Source organism: Mauremys mutica, chromosome 8 (assembly GCF_020497125.1).
Source record: "Mauremys mutica isolate MM-2020 ecotype Southern chromosome 8, ASM2049712v1, whole genome shotgun sequence".
In the NCBI taxonomy this organism is placed as follows: Eukaryota; Metazoa; Chordata; order Testudines; family Geoemydidae; genus Mauremys; species Mauremys mutica.
Window position 1 is genome coordinate 109,985,334 of NC_059079.1, and position 16,147 is coordinate 110,001,480.

Here is a 16,147-nt window from a genome sequence, read left to right on the forward strand (position 1 = left end):
CGTGCCCAGCCCCTCACCCCTGCACATGCACCACCTGGAGCACAGGGCTGGATGCCTGGGTTCTCTCCCAGCTCCCATGCTCCGGAAAGACTGCAGCAGCCCAGGGCCCGGGGCCACGCACAGGGCCCCCCTCTGCTGCAGGAACCTGCCCAGCCCAGGTTAATCACAGGTGCCTGCCTGTGTAACCCACACACCTGCTGCGGGTGGGGCTCTGCACTCCACGGACAAGGGGGCACTGCTGTGCCCCACGGAGCGGGAGGGGTCTGCCCCAGGCCAGCCGAGCAGGGAGGGAAGCCAGCCAGCCCTGGGAACCGGCCGCCTCCCCTGGCAGTGGGAGCGGGGCTGGGGCGGGGCGCTGCTAAGGCAGAGTCAGAGCATCCCTCAGAGCTGGCTCCGGGAGGCGACAGCCCCTGGGGAAAGTGGCCTTTCCGACACCGAGCCCCTCCAGGCCCTGTGCTCGGCTCCGGTTCCGTCTGGCCAGGGCTTGTCTGTGCCAGTGACCCAGGCCCGGGGGGGTTAACGGGCGGGGGGCACTACCCAGCCATGCAGCCTGCCCCGGCTCTGCCAACACTTGCCATTGGGGGAAGCCAGAACCTGCCAACGGGAATCTGTGCACCGGCCCCTTGGGGGCTGTGTGGGGTGAGTCGGGGGCAGGGTTGTTCATCTCCCAACGTGCCCTCCACTAGTATCACTGGCCCTTGGTGGCCATCGCAGCCAGTGGCAGATCAGCCTGTGCCCACGGGCCCCAGCCAATTGGGGTGGGTTGGGACCCCCACTTGCTCTGGCCCAGGGCTCCACAAGCCCCTGATCTGCTTCTGGTCACAGCAGAGGGTGGACGAGACCACGAGGCTGAGCGCCCCTCCCCGGCCAGCTGAGACGCACCGGGGGAGCGGGGAGCCAGTGAGGCTGCCCCTGCTCCGGAGTCCATTGGGCAGGCAGGGTGACTCCCCCTGGGCTTAACACGCTATCACCTGCCCCCAGGGAGCCGTGCCGCCAGCCAGGGCCGGCATAACCACTAGGCAAACTAGGCGGCCGCCTAGGGCACCAAGATTTGGGGGTGCCCAAAAGCAGCTGCGGCTCACCTCTCACCCCTGCCCGCTGCTGCTTCCGCTCTGCTCGGCGCGGGGCAGGGGAAGGAGACAGCAGGTTCCTCCCCACGCGGCCAGGCGGGCTGGACTCGGGAGACTAGAGGTGGCGTATCCTGCTGGGGGCTTCTCGGTCCGTGCCCAGGCCAGGCCAGGGCGGGGCGCTCGCTCACGCACCAGGAGTCCCAGCGTGGAGCGCTGGGGGCCGGGGCCGGGTTTCGGCAGGGAGCCGGAGGGAAGCGGGGCCGGGGCTTTGGCATTGGGAGATGGAAAGATGCTGCGGGGGGTGAGGTCCCTGCCCCCCAGAGCCAGAGGGGGCTGGCTGAGCTCCAAGAGCTCAGGTCGGATTTCGCAGGTGTGGGGGGCGCTGGTGGCATGTCTGGCTCCCCAGCCTGGCTCCCTCGGGTGCGCTGCAGCCTCCATCGCCCTGGCACTGGCTGGCCCCTGGGGTGCTCCTGTTCTGCTGTTTAATTCTCAATATACGGACGAGCCGCTAAAGCCCTGATCCTGCAAATGTCCCCTCTGCAGTTCTTAAGTATCCAGGTGGTGGAATAAGGGGATGTGATTGTTGCAGAGCAAAGGGCCAGTGCACCTAAATGCCTGGCACTGTCTCCTAGCAACTGACAGCCTGGGCCCCTCCCCTGCAAGGTGCCAACTAAGGTGCTGGAGAACAAAGAGATCAGGTGACCTCCTGGCCCGGGAAAGGGGCTGAGCAGAGGAGGAGGGGCTGGAGGGGGTGTCAGTCTGGAGCTGGCTGGGGATGAGGAGCGAAAGTGCAGACGGGGGGGTCTGGCTCACTGGGCCCCAGAATGGACCCGGCCGAGGGGTCCGGTTCGCGGTACCTACAAGCTCTGTGTTAGACCCTGTTCCTGGCATCGAATAAACCTCTGTGTTACTAGCTGGCTGAGAGTCACGTCTGACTGCGAAGTGGGGGTGCAGGACCCTGTGGCCCCCCAGGACCCCGCCTGGGCGGACTCCCTGTGGGAAGCACACGGAGGGGCAGAGGATGCTGAATGCTCCAAGGAGAGACCCAGGAGGTGAAGCCGTGGGAGCTTCTTGCCCTGCAGACAGGCTGCTCCGAGGGAGAGGAGGCTCCCAGAGTCCTGCCTGGCTTGGTGGGGAGCAGCTCCAGAGCAGCGCCCGGGGACTCCGGGACAGCTTGAGCGCCGGCTTTATTTTAGACAGGAGAGTCAATGTCCTGTCCTCGCCCTCCATCACGGCACTGTTGGGCTTGACGTTAAGCACTTCCCGTCCCCAGCCAGCTCCCAACCGAAACCCCCTCCAGCCCCTCCTCTCTGGCCTGTGTCTCTTCCCCGGGCCAGGAGGTCCCCTGATTCCTTTGTTCTCCCCCACCTTTAGCATCCCCTGGCAGGGGGGAAGGGCCTGGCCATTAGCTGCCAGGAGACAGAGGGTCGGCCCGAACTGAGCCCCCCGCACAGTATTCAGAGGGCAGGTTAAGATCGTCAGCAGGTGGAGAAATCGCATTGTCCTAAGGCCCGGAAGGAGGGCGAAGGGCTTCCGAGGAGCCAGAGTCACTGCCTGGAGTCTCGGCGCGTGGTACAATGCCCAGGTCCTCGGCTCAAAGACTCTTCGCCCCGGTTTGTTTTATGTTATTTCTGTTCGTTTTTGACAGTTTATTTCCTTGGATGCTGCCCTCCCCCCCAGGGAAAAGTACGTGAATGAAATCGGTAACAAACAAAACTCAAGACAAACGACTAGTAAATCTCCCCTTGTGAGATGGTCACTTGCTCACAGGTGGGATTCTGGGCCACTCTGAGCAAGTCATTATTTCACTTCTTGTTTATAAGATTGGTGCGACCTGGAACTATCAGGTCCTGTTCAGTATCCCTCCCTCCTCCCCCCCCCCCGGAAAAAACAAAACGGATTTTTTCCTTCTCACTAAAAAGTAATTTAAAAGTAGAGGAATTATTTTTTTCTGAAACCTTGTTATCAATTTCATGGACTTTGTATATTTCAAGCTCACATCAGCATTGCATTAAACACGATTTTGCATGTTAATTTATGCTCGGGGGGAGGGGACGGGGGCCACACGGTGGAAGTTTTGCCTGGGGCACAGAATATCCTTGCCCTGGCCCTGCCGCCACCCCCCCCCCACGCTGCCTGGGGAGGCAGGGGAGACCCCGTGCTAGGACTGGGTCATCCGAGCTGTAGGGTCGGTGCCAGGGGCGAGCACAGCAGCCACCTCTGGGTCCCGCATGCTCCATCCTCCCCCAGCCTGCTCCCAGGTCCAGGAGTCCGGAGCCACTGCCAGGGCGTGGGGCTAGATGTGGCTTCACCCCCTTCCCAGAATTCCTGCTGGAGCTGACAGGACCAGGGGACACTGGGCAGGGACAGAGAACTCCTCCCCTGCGCCAGCAACAGTGGGGGGCTGGGCTGCCGTGGGTGGGGAGCCCTTAGGCAGAGCCCTGGGCAGTGGGGTTGGGGGGGGTGCTCTGGCGTGGCCCCAGGCTGAAACTGGGCCCTTGCTAACACGTGTGCACTGCCTGGGGGGCAGCAGCTGGCCTGGGGCAGAAGCCAGCGCAGCCAAGAGCTGACGACAGCCTCCTGTGGACCACGTTCTGCTCCATGCCCCCGCCCCGCTGGCCCTGAGGGGGGGACTTTCCCCAGCCCCCGGGCTTGCTGCAGGCACTTGGGCAGGGGGGAGAAAGCACCAGCTTTGCCCAGGCTCCCGGCCGTGTTTCCCAGCAGCTGTCACTGCTCTGGCGTTTGCTCCCCGGCCGGGAGGGGCTGCCGGGCAGGGTGGGTGTGTGGGCTGGGTGCAGCCAGCCCCCTTCCCGCACTTTGCAATGGAGCCTGGAGCTCGAGCTCCCTGCCCAGGCTGATGGCGTCAGGCAGCACCTCACTGAGGCAGCCTGGCCAGAGGGTTCGAGTCCCTGCCCAGCACAGACTCCCTGGGTCGGCCAGTGCCCCACAGCAGCTCAGGCCCCCGCTGCCCCGCGGGTGGGAGGACAGATACCACGCTGGTGCCAGCTGAGTACAGGGGCGAGGCCGAGAACCCCTCTCCCGCAGGGCATGGGCCTTGTGCGGCGCCAGGGCAAGCAAGACACAGCAGTGGCTTCCCCACAGTCCGGGGAGAGGCTGGGGGTGGAGACGTGGCCATGGCGGGGGAAAACCAACAGCAGAGGCAGAAGGTGGGATCTTTCGAGGGCACCAGGCGACCGGCTGCTTCCCAGCACCGGGCCCAAAGCAATACGCTCAACCCGGGCGGCCAGGTGCAGGGCTGGGCTTGGCTGCCTGCATGGGCGCTGCAGCGAGGGCAGGGCAGGGCAGGGCAGCCAGCCTGGGGCACAGCAGCGAGCTCGGGCACAGCACCCGCCCTGGCACGCGGGCAGCGTCCCTCGGGCCGGCCAGGCAGGGCAAACCCCAGCTCCAGCTTCAGGACAGGACCAGCCCTGCTCACTCCAGTTGGATTCTCCCCTGCAGAGGGCCCCGAATTTCTCCCCCTCCCTCACCCACTGGTCACGCAGCCCGGCTCCTCCTGTCCCCTGCCCAGCACGGGCCACACCTGCCCGTGTCACTTCCTGAGCACGGCCACCGGGCCTCCTGAGGTACGGGGGCCGGGCCAATGAGCGCTGCCCCAGCCCCCACCTCCAGGCTCAGCAAGCTCTGGTGAATGTGGGGAGGGGGGCAGTGCTGTGCCCGCCGGCCGCTGTGCCAGTCTGTGTCCACCAGCCACCGTGCCAACCTGTGCCCACCAGCCGCCATGCCAGTCTGTGCCCGCCGGCCGCTGTGCTCACTGGCCGCCGTGCCAACCTGTGCCCACCAGCCGCCATGCCAGTCTGTGCCCACCAGCCACCGTGCCAACCTGTGCCCGCCAGCTGCTGTGCCAGTCTGTGCCCACCGGCCGCTGTGCCAGTCTGTGCCCGCCAGCTACCGTGCCGGTCTGCGCCTGCCAGCTGCTGCGCCTGCCGGCCGCTGTGCCAGTCTGTGCCCGCCAGCCGCTGTGCTCACTGGCCGCCATGCCAACCTGTGCCCACCAGCCGCCATGCCAGTCTGCGCCTGCCGGCTGCTGCGCCTGCCGGCTGCTGTGCCAGTCTGTGCCCACCGGCCGCTGTGCCAGGAAACCAGCAGAGTTCTTAGCACACATCTGATTCCCAGCCAACAGCCACTCCTGGGGCCACGCCTGGGTCCTGGCCAGCCCCCAGCTCTCCTCCCAGAGCAGGTGCCTGGCTCACTGCCTCTGCCCAGGTTGCTGCACTGCGGGAGGCCTGGCCCAGCTGGAGCAGGTGCCATGGGACTCAGGAGGGCTGGGCCACTGCACATCACACACCTGCATTTCTGAAGCTCTGGGGCTCTCCCAGCTCCCAGCAGTCCCCACGGAGCCTGCCAGGCCTCCAGCAAGTGCACTGGGCTCTGGAGCAGGAGTGGAGCAAAGGGCACCAGAGCCTCACGTAACAAGCAACTGGGTGCACAGCTAACGCCCATCGCCCCAGCACCTTAGGGCTACAGCTCTGGCACCCCCCACCCCTGCCTTTGAAAACCCTCCTGCTTTCAGGAGAACCCAAAAGCAATCGCTGGGATCCTCCGCTGGCCTCGCACCGGGGCCGTGAGGAGCCGAGCCCACACTCGGCCAGCGTACGCAGCAGCCCTGCAGGACACACGGGCCTTTGGGGCAGGCCCAGGACAGCGCTGGGGCATCCCCTGCTGCTGTTCCTCCTCCACCCCCCGGCCCCAAAGAAAGACGCAGAATGCTCCACCGGGTCGCTGCCATTTCATAAAAACATCCATAAATATGTGTGTGTGTGGCAAGTCTCTCGCCCACGGCTCCCAGTCCTGGCACACGAGCACACCACACTGCCGGGCCGTGGGCAGCGGCTCTGCCCGGGCCTCTGGCTGGACAAGGCCATAGCCCCTGCTGCCCCTTCGCTGTGGGTCTCCCGAGGTCCCTTTTCCATCGCTCACACCTCAGAATTTCCTCCTCCTCCTCCGGCTGCCCCTGTTCTGCTGCTGGAAGCCCCCCGGGGAGCCCGCGGCTTCGGGCGCGGACACCAAGGCTGGAGTGGGCAAGTCACTGAAAGCCATGTGTGGAAGGGGGCTCTCCCGGGCCAGGCTGCACCCAGCTTCCTGCTCAGCTCCCGCCGGCGTGTGCCTGACGGAAATGGGGAGAGAATGCGAGAGAAATGCCAGTCCAGGCAAGAAGCCCCCACCAGCCACCAAGGCTCCCATTCACGCCGCAAGCTGCTCGGCCCCCCTCCTTTCCAGGCCCGAACACTCGCTGGCCTTGTTCCCGTCAGCAGCCGGGAGGAGCTGCCCGACGCCCCGCACAGCTGGCCTGGGAGCTCGCCGAAGGGCCGGGGATAAGCCGCAGGAGTGGGCCGGACAGTCCTCTAGTCTAGCAGCCCAGGACAACCCCAAACCAAGCTCCCCGCACCCCTCAAACCAGCCACCACCTGCCCTTCCCCGAGTGGAGAGCAGCCCCCCTGCCTTGCAGGATCTGCCTGCTACACCCCTTCCCCAGCCCCACTGCGCTGGCTGGGCCGCTCTGCCCTCAAGGGAGCAGCTGACCACAGCCTCCAGCCAGCTTGTCCTCGGGCAGCACCGAGCCTGGCCCGGAGCGTGACTCCCCCGGAGCCCTGGCTCAGCCGCTGACAGCGGGAGGTGAGGAGCGCTCAAGGGAGAGAAGCAGCAGCCTGGCGTCCAGGAAGGAAGGGGGGAGCTGGCACGGAGGCTGAGCCACAGGCAAAGGCTGGGGGCGCTCGGCTGTCCCGGGGCTCACAAGGGGCTGGTGGAAGCAGGGCACTGCCTCCTGGCCAGGCTGAGCGGAGCCGCGGGACGGGAGCTCAAGGCCCAGCTCATTCCACGCGCTCTGCACCAACGGCACACGGCCACGTGGCACGGTCGCAGCCGGTGCCGGGCACCGCTGCCCAGGACAGCCAGCCACAGCGCGCTGCCGGGGCGAGGCGGGGCGAGCAGGGAGAAGGAAACCTGCCGTTCCCAAAGCAGCGGCTGACCTCGGGTCTCCTCCTGCTGCCAGCATGGGCCCCACTTCAGCATCTGCAACGAGAACACAGCGGAGCCTCGCACGACGCAGCAGCTCTGTCTCGGAGCCAGCGGCACTGCTGAGCTGCAGGCGGGGCAGGGGACTCTGCTCCCCGGGGCGCTTGGGAGAGTGCGGCCCCTTTCGGCCAGGCATTTCACACTCCCAGTGAACCTCGGCCGGGGCCCGGGGGGCCGGGGGGTCCCTCGCACGGAGCAGCGACGCTCCGAGCCCAGCGCTCACTAGCACACCCAGGGGCCTGGCCCAGAGCCCAATGCAGGGACAAGCCAGGAGCATGGAGCCCCCGCTCCACAGCAGCAGCAGCAGCAGGGCTGGGGGGGCTTCTCCACCCGCAGCGCTCCATCTGCTTCGGGGTGAGCTGGCCACTGCACCCCCCAGACCTGAGGCTGGCTAGGCAGCCCACCCCCACCTCCAGCTGCCAGCTCGGGTGCCATGGGGCACGGGCGTACTGCTGGGCCCCGACGGAGCCTGCGCTGCAGGTGAAATCAGCCACTGGGTCAGGCTGAGGGGCCGAGACCCTTGTTACCGAGGGGCTCAGGGCTCCCGTAAGCACCTCTGCCCTGCCTGCGCTGGTCATGGCACTGGGCTCTGCCATGCTAACCGAGGTGCTAGGCTGCAGCCCCGGCAGGAGCACTGGCCCTGAGATCAGTGGGGCTCCCAGAGCGTATGGGGAGGAGATACAGGCCCCGGCCTTTCCCCCACGGTTTGCCAAGCGCCAGCGCCCGAGGGGGTCAGAGCCGGCTCATACTGGGTGACTCCCCAGGGGCGGGGAGTGCTGTGTGGAACAGCCCGGGCCCCCCACTGCGTGCGCTTCGGAGATGTGGTGTCCCCACCTGCAGACTTGCACTCGGACATCTCCAGCATGCTGAGGAGTCTGCCTTCGCTCCTCCCGACGTCCTGCCACAACGGAGAACACAGAGCCGTCACGGGCTGCCAGGGAGGGCCCCCCTCCGGCCCCGGCCTGCCCTGCCCAGCCTCTCCCAGGGAGCGTGGCAGGGGCCTGACCTTGCTGCAACACCCCCCCCACCGCCCCTGTACGCCACCGCCCACCGCACGGCACCGCCGTGTGCCCTCACCCCACTGCACGCCCTCACCCCCCCACGCACCACCGCCCCCTCGCTCTCACCCCCTGTACGCCACCGCACGGCACGGCACTGCACCTCCACGTGCCCTCACCCCACTGCACGCCCTCACCCCCTGTATGCCACCGCATGGCACAGCACTGCACCTCCACGTGCCCTCACCCCCTGTACACCACCGCATGGCACGGCACTGCACCTCCATGTGCCCTCACCCCACTGCACGCCCTCACCCCCTGTATGCCACCGCACGGCACGGCACTGCACCTCCACGTGCCCTCACCCCCCCACGCACCACCGCCCCCTCGCCCTCACCCCCTGTACGCCACCGCATGGCACGGCACTGCACCTCCACGTGCCCTCACCCCACTGCACGCCCTCATCCCCTGTATGCCACCGCATGGCACAGCACTGCACCTCCACGTGCCCTCACCCCCTGTACACCACCGCATGGCACGGCACTGCACCTCCATGTGCCCTCACCCCACTGCACGCCCTCACCCCCTGTATGCCACCGCACGGCACGGCACTGCACCTCCACGTGCCCTCACCCCCCCACGCACCACCGCCCCCTCGCCCTCACCCCCTGTACGCCACCGCATGGCACGGCACTGCACCTCCACGTGCCCTCACCCCACTGCACGCCCTCACCCCCTGTACGCCACCGCACCGCACGGCACTGCACCTCCACGTGCCCTCACCCCCCCACGCACCACCGCCCCCTCGCCCTCACCCCCTGTACGCCACCGCACGGCACTGCACCTCCACGTGCCCTCACCCCACTGCACGCCCTCACCCCCTGTATGCCACCGCACGGCACGGCACTGCACCTCCATGTGCCCTCACCCCACTGCACGCCCTCACCCCCTGTATGCCACCGCACGGCACTGCACTGCACCTCCATGTGCCCTCACCCCACTGCACGCCCTCACCCCCTGTACGCCACCGCACGGCACTGCACTGCACCTCCATGTGCCCTCACCCCACTGCACGCCCTCACCCCCTGTACGCCACCGCACGGCACGGCACCTCCACGTGCCCTCACCCCCCCACGCACCACCGCCCCCTCGCCCTCACCCCCTGTACGCCACCGCACGGCACTGCACCTCCACGTGCCCTCACCCCACTGCACGCCCTCACCCCCTGTATGCCACCGCACGGCACGGCACTGCACCTCCATGTGCCCTCACCCCACTGCACGCCCTCACCCCCTGTATGCCACCGCACGGCACTGCACTGCACCTCCACGTGCCCTCACCCCCTGTACACCACCGCACGGCACTGCACCTCCACGTGCCCTCACCCCACTGCACGCCCTCACCCCCCCACGCACCACCGCCTCCTCGCCCTCACTCCCCTGTACGCCACCAACACCCCGCATGGTGCTGCCCCTCCACCCTCATTCCCCTGCCTGCCACTGCCGCCTCCTCACCCCCCCCACACCGCCGCCCTCACCCCCTGTACGGCACCACCCCCCCGCACGGCACTGCCCCTCCATGCCCTCACCCCCATGCCCACCGCTGCCCCCCAGCCGCCCCCTCACCCACACCCCCTGCCCACCGTACTTCCTCGCCCCCCGCCAAACCCCGCATGCCACCGCCCCCACCCCTGTACACCGCCGCCCCCCCACCCTCGCCCTCCATACGCTGCCGCCACCCCCCTACCCCCAGGGCATTCTATGAGCAGTGATTACTTGGCTAGGGGCCCAGGCTCCCTTTCACAGTCCTGTCCCCTGCCCTGTGCCCGCCTCCCTCCCTCCCTCCCGGCAATTCCACCTGCGCTCAGCCTGGGGTGCAGCAGGACAGGCTCAGCCCTTCCCCCCTCCCCACACTCGGAGCGTGTTGATGATGTTGTAACAAGGGAATAGGTGACCGTAGCCGCAGCTCCCCCGTGGGCAGAGCCGTGTCCACCCAGCCGCTCACACACGCTGCAGGCCAAGCAGCAACGCCGCTGCAGAACAAACCCACCTGGGCCTTGCAATGAGGCCGGACTCCACCCTCACCTTGGCACTGCGCAGCCTCCGGTTTCCCTGAGCGTCCCGCGCAGTCTGCAGGCAGCCGTCTACGTGCCTCGGATACTCCGCCAGCGGCACCAGGGCCTTGCAAAGGTAGCACTTCTCACACCTGCCGTGCAAGGGAAGCAGAGCCGTGCATTAGGAGTCACTCTGCCGCGTTTTACTTCTCCAGGCCACTCCCCTGAGGCGGCTCAGCGGGATCGCCCGTCAAGCCGGCCCAATGCCAGTCTAAACAACGGCGTGATCAGCCGTTTCCCTGTCCCGGCAGCCGGGGAACGGTAATGAAATCGGCTCGGCTGCTGGCTCAGACATGAACCACCCTGTCAAACTGCAGAAATGAAGAGTTCAGGGGACGCACAAGGAGTGACATGCTGCTGGAGAGGCAAACCCAGCGTGTTAAAGCAGAGCCACCTTGTCTGACTGGCAGCCCAAGTCTGTCTCTGCCCTTCCCGGCTTAGCCTGCACTGCCCGGGAGGCCTGTGCCAGTCAGCGGCCAGCAGCCTTGCAGGCCAGCGCTGGGCTGGCAGGGGTGAGCTGGGCACAGAGCAGTGGCTACAGCAATCGCTGTTCAGGAGAGGGGTGTCGGTTACCGGAGGGAAGTGGGGGGCCCCACGCTCTCCAGTACGTGCATGGAGAGCCCCCAGCATGCTCCACGCAGCGGGTGCTTCTCCGATGCTTTCTCTCCAGGCAGTGCTGATTACCAGAGAATGTGTCTAAACAGAAGCTGTCCTCTCTGTAATTAGCCTAATTCCATTAGCGATGTTGCCATCCGCTGTTTGTAAGGGCAGAATAGCTTCCCCGGCAGGCAGGGATTGTACTGTCAGATCCTCTCTTCGGAGGCTGTCTGGGAGGGAGGGAGGAGGTGGGGCTGCACAGGGAGAGATTCAGCAAAACCGCTGCGACTCTGCAAGTCTACGTGAAGTAAGGTCATCACTGCAGGTGCCATCCTGTCAGCCTTCCCAGCTCCCCTCTGCTTCCCACGGGCTCCTGCACTCAGCACAGTGCCTGCATTGGCCCACCTGACAGCCCCCCGCCCCGCATTTCCGTTGTGCTCGTCTGAGGCCCCCAGATGCCATCGAGGGGCTCAGACAGCCCAGTGTCGCGCAGGAATCGAGGCGGGCGGGTGGGCGGAAACAGGCTCTACGAAGCCAGCCTACCTACTTACTTGGCAATGGCTGCGGGGGGCGGGACGGCTCTGCCTCTGCCGGCTCTGCTCCTGGTTTCTCTCTGTCGCTGAGCGAGCGCTTGAGACACAAACAGAGAGTTACCCAGTTGCTGGCTGGCTTCTCCCTCCCTGACAGCGTTCGGGGGATGGGACGTGGGGCAAGCTCAGGTGCCGCCTGGCAGCAGCGGGACGTGTGATGGGAAAGGCCAAAGGAGCACTGGGATGCTGCTGGGCGGAGTCTTCCCTTCTGGACAACTCAGGCTGGCCCTGCTGGGGGCCTGGGAGTTGCTACCCTTCCTGAAGCCAACCCGTGGCCCCGGCAGGAGGCTTCCGGCAGCCCCCGGGAAGGGGCTTCGGATCGAGTCTGTGGTTTAACGAAAGTTCCCGGGAAACGGAACAGTGGCTAGCGCCAGCTGCAGCACGGCTCCCCTGCGTCCCCAGAGAGAAGAGCTGACTGGTCAGAGGGTGGGTCCGGTGAGCCCTCCCACCAGGACTGCGACTCGCTTCCAAGGAAGTTCCAGTCCCCTCCCCTGGGTGAGGGCTGGGTCAGACTCCCTGACACTCAAGTCACTGCCTCGCTCTGTGCCTCTGTTTCCCCACGTGTGACATGTGGGGGTACGGACCCCCACTGTCATGTGCTGTGAGAGCTCAGGGAAAGCGCTCTCTAGGCCCTGGGCGAAGGGAAGGGCTTTCCCCCACCAGAGTGCCCGGGGCTGCTGCGGCCTCTTCCACACGAGCGTTCTGGTGCGTGGAGCCAGCCAGCAGTGCTGCAGACCTGCTCTCCAGGCAGCCGAAGGGAGAATTTCGACGTGTCGCTCTCTTGCGGTTGAATTGCTCTCAGCAGATTCCTGCTGACATGCCACCCGCTCAGATCCTGAGGGAGCGTTTCCGATATCTCGGCCGGCTCCGGTAGGGATGTTTGAGTTTCCAGGTCATAAACGGATGTTGCTGTAAGTACTCCCAGGCAATGGGGCTATGGGGACAAAGTGCACGAGAGCTGCTTTACAGCCTGGCGTCGGAGCTTCCGGGATTCGCTGGGCTCCTGAAAGAAAGGCCTGACTCCGGGATACAGGGGCCGTTCACCTCTTAGTGTTTGCTAACGTGTTATCACAGCGCTCGGCGCCTGTGCAGAATGGAGCGACCCCTCACAATCTGGAGCCCAGCCCAGGTCTGCAGCAAGCCCTGATTTTCCTTTCTCTTGGGTGCTGGCCCAGCAGGCCAGTCAGTGACTAGCGCTTCGGCCGGGCAGCCTCCTGGCAGCTCCCGGGGCGAGGCAGAGAGGCCTGTGGTGGAGAAATGAAGCAGTTGCCCCTCGCCTGGCCTAGGGCTGAGCCAGTGGCCTATCCATGTCCTGGTACTGATTCCTGAGGCCCCCCAGAGCCCGCCTAACTCAGCGTGGCGAGAGCAGCTCTCTCCATGGGGTGCAGCTGTTAATATTCCTTTAACGCCGTCTCAGGACGCCGTGTGCACTCGCTCAGGTGTTAATCAGTCCTGTGAGCACATCTGGCACAGCAGGCCTGTTAGAAATCGTTGGGATCACGCGGGAAGACCCAGCTGTGCTGCCGAGAGCAGCAGGAGGAATGGAGAAACATGGCCAGCATTGCTGATCGACTCCACCACATGCACACGAGCCAGCTTGCTAGCTATGCTTCCCAATGCCGACCAGGAGCTCCCCTCATCCCTAGAGAGGCTTTTCAGAAGAGACCCGCAAGAGAGAGCGCACACCTGGGGAACAGAGCCTGTCCCAGCACACTAGGAGCCTCGTAACCTCTCCCGGGCCATGGTCTGCAATGCACAACATGTGTGAGAATGGACCTGTCTCCATCGGCTGCAGACAGCTCCGTGTCCGGACAGCCGGGCATGGTGCCCTGCCTGTGCGAGGCTCCAGTGCTCCCCTGGGAAATGATTCCACATTTGCCCTTCGTCCCCATCACCACTGGCATGGCTGTTGGCCCGCCATCCAAGGCAGGTCATACAGTCAGTGCACAGGAATGGGAGCCAGGGCTTTCCGCATGGCTTGGGGCAGGTCCCTTGTCTGTCTGCCTGTGGGCCTCTCTCACCAGAGTGTAGAGAGGCTCAATAACTGCATGCCCGACACTCGGCAGGTGCAAAGTGCCATCCGTGCGTGACGACGCTTCCTGCCTTTTGCACAAGGCTTGTGTCTGCTCAGGCTGCAGCTCCCCACCCCAAGCTGTCTAGTCCCATTACCAGCAGACTATTTTTGTGCAGATCCTATTAATGGAAAGATTCTCTAGCATGTTGGCCCCTCTCAGAAGTGATGAAGCTTTTCCCTGCCCCAGTTGTGTTACTCTTTTTGCTGCATCAGTGCCACTTCTCTTGGTGTTGGGAGCTTTGTACAGTATCAGCACTGCTGCCAGTGCTCTGGAAACGGATGGTGGGGTGTCAGTGGCACGTGAGGTGAGGGAGGGGCACGTGGCGTCTCCTGCTCTCCTGTCACTCACTGTGAACCAGGAAGGCTGGGCCAGAATGGAATGGGAGGCTAGTGAACAGCCGTGGCATTTGGTAAAATACTAGGCTTTCTTCCCGAACACCGAGCTGGGTATGTTTGTGGTAGCAGCCGCAGAGCACAGTGGAGGGCAGTGACCCGAGGCAGAATGTGGGCGGAGTCCTTCAGTTCTCATTCCAGACTCACCGGCCCATTAGAGCTTGTGCCTGGGGGGGGTGGGGGGAGATGGGGGCACACACATTCACTGGGGATGAGCACGGGGGTCAGGAACGTTCATTGCACCAGCAGCGAGGGTCCCACCACTCCCATCCTGGCGCAGTGTCTAGGGCTTCGAACAAACTCTTCAAGCCCTACTGAATCTCCTCAGAAACAAGCACCCAGGAAAGCAGAAGCAGGCCTTTGGGAGCAGAGCAGGCATTGGGATACAGCCTCCTTTTGTCTGGAACAGAGTCCACACAGGGAACCGTTTCAGCCAATTGCCCCATGGAGACAAGCCCTAAGGGGCTCTCTACACTGCAGTGTAAGCCCGGGGTTTGGAGACCCTGAGTTTGTTAACCTAGGGCTTGAGCGTCTACACTCCTTTGTAACCCCAGGTCAGGAATTGTTGAACCCTGGGTCCCAGCCTGGGGCTCCAGCGTCTACACTGCATTATGCAAGCCCAAGTCCAAACACCAGGCTTCCTTGCGCCCTCCCAAAATGTGGCCACTCTAGCCCTCAGTTTGAGGTGCAGTGTGGGAGAATGAGACCGGGCACCAAACCTGACTGCCCACAGGACAAAGGAAGTTGGCCTGTGGGACTGTGGGATACTTTTGGTCAACTCCCAGAGCACAAGTCCAGCGGGGCTGCGTCTCCACTGCAAAGCAACAGGGCTTGAATATAGGTCCCAGCTTGACTCAGGCTTGGACCCTCCACCTCCCTGGGTTTCCGGGACCCTGGGTTAGTGTGACTTTTGTGGAGATGGAAGGCGGGTTAGGCAAGAGCCTGAGTGTGAACCCTGGGCCTACACTAAGGGTTTGTCTACACTGGAATAAAAGCCCTGCAGCACGGCCACAGCTGGCCCAGGTCAGCTGACTCGAGCTCGCAGGGCTTGGGCTGCAGGGCTAAAAATTGATGGATAGACGTTCGGGCTCAGGCTGGAGCCCGGCTCTGGGACCTCCCCGACAGGGTTCCAGAGCCCGGGCTCTAGTCTGAGCCCGAATGTCTACACTGGGAACTAGCAACTCTGATAAAGATTGGGAGTCATGATGGCTAACCAGACAGACATCAGCTCCCAGTGTGACACGGTGACCAAAAGACCTAATGTGATCCTGGGATCTCGAGTAGGAGCAGAGAGGTGGTTTTCCCTCTATATTCAGCACTGGTGCAACCCTGTGCCCAGTTCTGGTGCCTACTGGTCAAGAAGGATGTTGGTAAATTGGGGAGGGGTCAGAGAAGAGCCACAAAAATGACTGAAGGATTAGAAACCTGCCTGGTAGTGACAGACTTGAGGAGCTCCATCTATTTAACTTAAAAAGAGCGTTGTGGGGTGAGTTGATCCCAGTCTATCAGTACCTACATGGGGAACAAATACTGAATAATGGGCCCTTCTGTCCCACAGAGAAAGGTCTGACCCGATCCAGTGGCTGGAAGCTGAAGCCAGATGAATTCAGACTGGAAATAAGACAAAAATATTTGACAGTGAGGGAAACTAGCCACTGGAACAACTTACCAGGGTGGTGGTGGACTCCCCATTCCTAGCAATTGTTAACTCCCGACTGGCTGTTTGTCTAACAGCTCTGCCCTGGGGATTATTGCGGGGCAGGTCTCTGGGCTGTGCCATGCAGGAGGTCAGACTAGATGATCACAGTGGTCTTGCCTGGCCTTGGGATCTCTGAATAGTCCCTCTCACCGAGTCACAGCACTCGGCTCCACACCTCACCACGTGCTGGACTTGTCATCTCTCAGTGCAGGCTGTGTGCTTCATGCTGTGCCCCACACACAGTCCTGTGAGGGGCTCGCTCCTTCTCCTGGGATTGTGCTAGCTGAGGCGTGTGCTATGGCCCTAGAGGGGTCCTGCATTGTGGGACTGCAGGAGACGGCCAGGGCTGGAACCTGGAGATGGTCACTGTGGGCTGCTAAGTAACTTACTGACTACACGGGAATTCTAGGAGTGCTGGAAAGCCAGGGGGCACAGAGCGCCCTCCGGGGCAGGAGGCCTCTCACACCTCTCAGCGGGCCTCAGCAAGGAGGCTACTCAGCACCCTCGACTCAGTAGCCAAGAGTCGAGGGTGCTGAGACAGGAGAGGGAAATATCACACACACACTCACAGGACCCAGAC

The 16,147-nt window shown here is 64.0% G+C and overlaps 1 protein-coding gene across 7 annotated transcripts in view; it reads right to left on the reverse strand.

Moving 5' to 3' along the window:
* Nucleotides 1-5,798: 5,798 nt before the first annotated feature.
* UIMC1 (ubiquitin interaction motif containing 1) overlaps nt 5,799-16,147 on the reverse strand; it is a 73,375-nt gene continuing 63,026 nt past the window's right edge. For 5 of the 7 annotated variants that reach the window (XM_045027493.1, XM_045027492.1, XM_045027494.1 and 2 more), the window contains 5 exons: nt 11,363-11,441; nt 10,186-10,306; nt 7,938-8,001; nt 7,058-7,100; nt 5,799-6,195 (listed from right to left, as the gene is read on the reverse strand). In XM_045027493.1, coding sequence (XP_044883428.1) covers nt 6,012-6,195; nt 7,058-7,100; nt 7,938-8,001; nt 10,186-10,306; nt 11,363-11,441 — 491 coding nt within the window. In that variant the 3' untranslated portion in view covers nt 5,799-6,011. Of the gene's footprint in view, nt 6,196-7,057; nt 7,101-7,937; nt 8,002-10,185; nt 10,307-11,362; nt 15,480-16,147 lie in introns of those variants that run through there. The other 2 variants (XR_006581647.1, XM_045027498.1) reach the window with 2 other exon arrangements.